A 6,000-nucleotide genomic window follows, 5' to 3' on the forward strand; every position below is an offset into this window, starting at 1 on the left:
GAACCCCTAAGTTTGTAATAATAAACTCAATACATTTCTACATTTAAGGGCATAAAAATTGTTTTAGAATTGTGAGGTCTCATTGTTGAAATTGAGTATTCATCATGAGTTTTAAGATTCCTGCACTTTCTTTCCCATGATTCCTCATGGTTGCTAGAAACGAAATTACCAGTAACTAGTTATCTCCCTCGTTCATTGTTCAACAAATAATTTATTAACACCTACTACCTATAAAGCAGTCAAAACCAAGCATGCCTCCCTCTGTGCTTCCGCAGCCTTACATATATTCACAGATTGCCACACCTGGTACCATCCGATTTCAACTCTCAGAGACTGTCATGTTAGGATAAGCACTCACTTTATAAAGTCCTTATGTAAAACAAGCCTGTTAATATATTAGAGCACTTAGAACAGTGTCTGGCACATAGTAAGTTCTATATTGTGATTATTACTAGTATTACTAGATACCTCTTATCAAGTAGTATCATGTAAGTACTTGTTTTTATGTCTGTCCTACACATCCACTACATTTTGGGTGCATTAAAAATCATGTTAGGTGTTTTTTTTCCCTTTGTATCTGAAGGGTCTAATATAATTGGTGCTAAGTAAACGTTGGTTGGGTGCGTGATGAAGAACTCCATGAATAATTGAATAAAAGGCATTAAGCACTAGAGGATACAAACATAAATAAGGCACACTGCCTTCATCTAAGACAGATGAAATACCAACGCAAATCAAACTGTGGAGAAGGTGAAAACAGAGGAGTCAGCCAAGCATCATGGACGAAAAAAGACAAAATGATTAATTCTGACTCAGAAGGCCAGAGATGCTTCACAATTATGTTGAATGTCTCTTTTCACAAAACCAGAGTTGCCCTTGAAAATCAATGTAGAAGTAATAATAAGAAAACATTTGTCTGGAGTTGAACTCACCTGTGACCCAGAAATGTATTCAATAAAAAAAAAAAATTGCTTTTCCAGCATGTGTCAGAGAAAATACGCTAAAGCTCTGCGGTCAGATCTTTTTTCATTTTTGAGCTTCTAAACCTGGTCTAAAAAATTTGTTAAAATGCTGAAGACAACTGAAAAGTGCAACAGAGTGAAAGCCTAACACCCAAAATGTTCCTTTTTTTAAGTTATATTTCCTAGTAGTCCCTTACAACGATGTAATGTGAGTTAATTTTTTTCCCCTTAATCCACCAATAGCAACAGCTAAAAATATAAGAGGGCTCTTCTAGAAAGAATTGCATTATCTCACGGGAAAATGGAGAGACAGAAAATAAAGGATCCCTAGATACCAATTTATCTACCATTGAGCATGTCCTTGAGAAAAATTAAATTTAAAAAGACAAAGTCCAATACCTACTTAGGGCTGAGATAAAAATGGGAAGAGAGTGAGAACAACCAAACAATGCACGTTCTTACACGAACTGCATCAGCTCAACTTCGGAAGGCTATTAGACTAAATAAGCTTAAAGGCCACTGATTAGTGTATTTACAAGGAGCTCTAAGGAGTCTATTCCTTTTAATTAGAGATTCTATTATTTTAATAACAATACTTTATACTCACATAGGGCCTTTCATCTACAGAGCTCAAAAGGATTTTACAAGTGTGGTTGCATCATCATCCCTATTTCAGAGATTGGAAAATGGAGGCATTTAGTCACTAGTACAAACAAGATGTTCTCAGACAACTGTTCAAAAACTATTTGGTGCACATGTTTTTCAAAAGCCCAAAGATAACAGCTGCAACTGGTTATTCTCAGAAATGCCAACTGACAGGTAAGACTTGTAAAGTGAATGGCTAAGTCTCCTGAAATTCGACTCTTCCTGAAAATTAAGTTTAGTAATTTTTGGTCTCAGTTTATCCCCATAGAGAATGCAGAGAAGTTCTCTGTAGAGAATTTGAGCACATAATTTAGGATTTTTCCCTCTCCAAGTTTGCATTTATTTTAGTTTAATAGACTAAAATCTTGTACCAACTTCAAGATCGTGGAGACTGTATTTTTTTAAATTTTATTTTACTGTGGTAAGGACACAATATGAAATCTACCCTCTTAACACATTTTTAAGTGTATAGTACATTATTGCAGGTACAGAACTCTAGAATTAATCTTGTTGAACTGAAACTTTATGCTGGCTGATTAGGAACTCTCAATTTCCCTCTCTCCTTGGTCCCTGGTAACCACCATTCCATTCTGATTCTGTGAATTTGACTAATTTAGATGCCTCATATAAGTGAAATCATGCAATATTTATCTTTCTGTGACTGACTTATTTCCTTAACATACATGTTGTCCCATACTTCAGGATTTCCTTCTTTTTTAAGTCTGAATAATATTCTGTTGCACATATATATCCTTGGCTAGAAAGTGGAGAAAAGGGAACCCTTCCTTGTACACTATGGGTGAGAATGCAAAACGGTGCAGCTGCTATGGAAAACAATATGGAGGTTCCTCAAAAACTTAGAAATAGAACTATCATATGGTCTAGCAATTCCACTTCTGGGTATTTATATAAAAGAATTAAAATCACAATCTCAAAGAGATACTAGTATCCCCATGTTCGTTACAACCCTATTCCCAATAGCCAAGATGTACAAACAACCTAAATGTCTAAATGAATGGTACGTTTATTTTTTTCACTGAATGAACAAAATTCAAGGTCATCAATAGTCTGGTTGCTAGAAACTAATCTACACCTCTTTCTTAATAAATTTTCTTTGCCCTCAGGAGAATCCCAGGGATCCTATTTGCGAAAGAATTATGAGGCTATCAGAAAGCAGGGCTTTGAGGCGCTTAAGATCAGGTTTAAAATCTGAAGACTGCCTCATAAACCATGAAAAAGCTAACCTAGGAAGCAAGCAACTCACTCATTAGAGAAAATACACTGAAAGACATGTGTCTTGCTTTGGGACATATGACACATCACAGTGATTATTATGTATACTAAATAACTTTCCAGCTCAGCCACTAAGGACTCAGTCTGGTGCCCTGAGACTCAAAGAAACAGACCATCTAGCCAACACAAGTGGAGCCATCCAAAGTTGGGATGGAAAGAACTACAGTCCTGAATTGATCTAGACAGATAAAATCATGGAGCAGGGTGAGCTACAGCCTGGTAATGGGTCTCAGGGGAAGTCATGACAATGGCTGGAGAGACACACATCCTGAGAAAGCCCTGCTTCCTTTGGCTGGCCTATGAACATGTGATGTCCTTACAGCCTGGACTTACAGGACAGGGCTTGTTTCTGATCCATTGCCTCTTGGTATGTTTATCCTCCTCAGAACAGGGGATCCTTCTGTATGTTTGGAAAGTAGGTCACTGTGACCCTAAATTATTGTCACTTCTAGAGGAATATTTATAAGCATTCCCTCAAGAAAAGGAGATTACAATTATCCTTTCTATTCTGCCATTTTCTATTCTTTCCATCCCCACTTTAAAAAAAACAACAAAAAACTTGTTATCCAGGTCAAAAAGATAAAGTAGATGGTGATAAGAAGAGTTAGCAATTATATCTTATTTCCTAATATAGTCTGTCCCAGGAGTCTACAAAACAGAGATTTTCAACCTTTGTAAGTTGTGACACTCTACCATTGACCTGGGAATAAGTGTTCTAGAAGGATCTTTGAGTCATGGACAAAGAAGTTAGTGTGTTGTGTGATTTCCAATCACACAAGTAATAAGAAACCTGCTGCTTCTCATTAGACTGAAAAGCCATGAGCATCTACAAGATAATGTCTATAGAAGCAAACGCTCAATTAGCTTAGAAAAAAAATGGATAGCACATATTCAATATGCTATTAAAAACTTCTTGTTACGATTAATACCCAAGGCGAAACTAACAGTTCCTTTGAATCACAGAACTAACAATATGACTACAAAATGATTATAAAGCCAGAATTTTTTTAAAGTTTAAAAAAAAAAATCTAACATTATTCCTATATTAACATCACAGTCTTTTGTACATTCCCTTAGTTTTACTTTTTATACCCTTACATAGCTCAATTACCTGTATTTTCCTATGTCCCAGCATTATATAAGAGCATAATAAAAAACATAATTTCAAAAGGAAAAACTCTTATGCAGCTGGACACTGTAGAACAGTTTGCAGGGGCTTTGCTAAAGTTGCCACTTTTGTTTTTTGTGTTTCAAATGCCCTGCCAGCCTTTGAGAGTTTATCACCACTGTGCACGGCTGCTGAACACCGGAGGGGAGCCCTGCTGAAGAGGATTTGAGAAGGCTCAGAAGAGCCAGAAGAATAAGAAGTGCACAGAGATTTCAAAGAAATGGGTCATAAGAGACACCAAGGCTTAAAAGAGGGACACTGCGCAACTTTTGAATGGCCCACATCAAACCCACACAAGAGTGAAAACACACCGTTGTTATCTAATAACAACCCTCCCTTCCCCAGCTCACTGAGAAAGCTAGTCCTGCCATATCTTTCCAGCTCTGGCAAAGTTACAACCATGGTACAACATTAACAAGGAAGATGTACCCTGCTTGAGGCCTGTTCAAATCACTAGAAACGCTGAGGCTAGGACTACAGGATGTCTTCCTTGGATGCCTGTCTTCTAAATGCCAAGCCTCACCCAACCCCCCTCTTCAACAAGTGCAAACCCATTTCAGGAGAAGGCGCTGAATCCATCTTGAAAGGACTTGCTCTGAATTTCAAAGCTAACTCTGGAGCACTTTAGCCTCCCCTTCCAACAAACAAGCCAGTGGTATATTGGCATGAGTTCATAAAGCCAGGCTTGGCCCATGTAATATTTGTTTAGTTTCCATAACTAGATGTATTAGAGGGTGTGAAGAATATCAGCAAGACATCAGCCTTACTCAATTCACTGCCCATGAAAAACAAACTTGGTTGGCCTTTCAAAATTCAGCCTGTCTCGTGAGTCTTGTCTCTTCCTCGGAAGGAGCTTTCGTTCCCAGCGCGGCCCTCCCCACTAAGCCTGGAGCAGGCCAGGTCGCTCCGCAGTGGCCTCCCTCACCTGTGCACTTGCAGGTCCGGTTGAAGAATTTCCATGGCCACCGTTCTCGGTCATCCTGGTTTCGCAGGACGTACGGACCACCCCAGGGCCTGGTGTCGGTTTGCACCTCCATGCACTGGCCCCGGCCCACCTGAGAGCCACAGACGTTGGCCGGCTCCACACCCAGGGGCGGGCAGCACTGCTTGGACAACAGGCTGTCCAGTGTCATGCAGACCCGGGGGAACTGCGCCCAGACCCCAGGCAGGATTCCACCGCCCAGGCAACAGAGCAGAAGCCCCCAGCGAAGGGGGCCCATGGCTTTATAGTCGGAGACCTCCTTACGCTGTCTACTCCTTACAGCTCTCCTGTTTTCTTCTTGTCTTCCACTCTTGAGCTCTTGAGCATTCACTCAGTTTTCGATTTTTGGTTTTTTGAGGGGGTTTTTTTGGTATATTTTTATTTTACATTCTATTCCTCACCTCATTAAAAAATGCCTACAAAATCACAGAACCCATGCATGTGCACGCGTATTCATGCACATGCACAGACTATTTTATGTAATCCAAACAACTAAGAGAAATTTAATTCCACTAGAAGCACCTCTAACAAGCAGATTTAATGAGGGTGGCACTTCTCACCATTTTCCCCCCCGTTAAATCAGGCTTTGTCTAATTGAGTTAATTTGCAGATCACTCCAGTCATACTACTTATTATGCTGGTATTTCTAAACCCCCTCTTTCCCTCCTTAGTCCATGACTTTAATTGCCTTGAACTCAGTTCAAAAGGCAAACACCGGGCTGCCTTTATTCTGTCCGGCTTGCCAAGCCACGGGGCCTTGTGGGGTTTGTATAAAGGCTGGGAGAAGCCATCATTAGAGGAATTAGTGTTAGAGAAATCCTCATGGTTAGCACATGACCTAAAGTGCACAATGAAGTAGATAAAGTTTCTGGCTTTGCTTCATGAGGGTAAAACCATCTTCATTATCTGGGCTCATGTGCTCTAGTCAAGCTTGTGACCTCAGACTCCCC

General features: G+C 39.7%; 1 protein-coding gene across 1 annotated transcript in view; it reads right to left on the reverse strand.

Annotated features, from left to right (window-relative positions):
- Positions 1–5,706, reverse strand: part of DCT (dopachrome tautomerase) — a 32,412-nt gene extending 26,706 nt beyond the window's left edge. The window contains exon 1 of the mRNA XM_019666366.1: positions 4,994–5,706. Within this exon, the coding sequence (XP_019521911.1) occupies positions 4,994–5,288 (295 nt within the window). The 5' untranslated portion in view covers positions 5,289–5,706. The remainder of the gene's footprint in view (positions 1–4,993) is intronic.
- Positions 5,707–6,000: the final 294 nt, after the last annotated feature.

Source organism: Hipposideros armiger, unplaced genomic scaffold (assembly GCF_001890085.2).
Source record: "Hipposideros armiger isolate ML-2016 unplaced genomic scaffold, ASM189008v1 scaffold_468, whole genome shotgun sequence".
In the NCBI taxonomy this organism is placed as follows: Eukaryota; Metazoa; Chordata; class Mammalia; order Chiroptera; family Hipposideridae; genus Hipposideros; species Hipposideros armiger.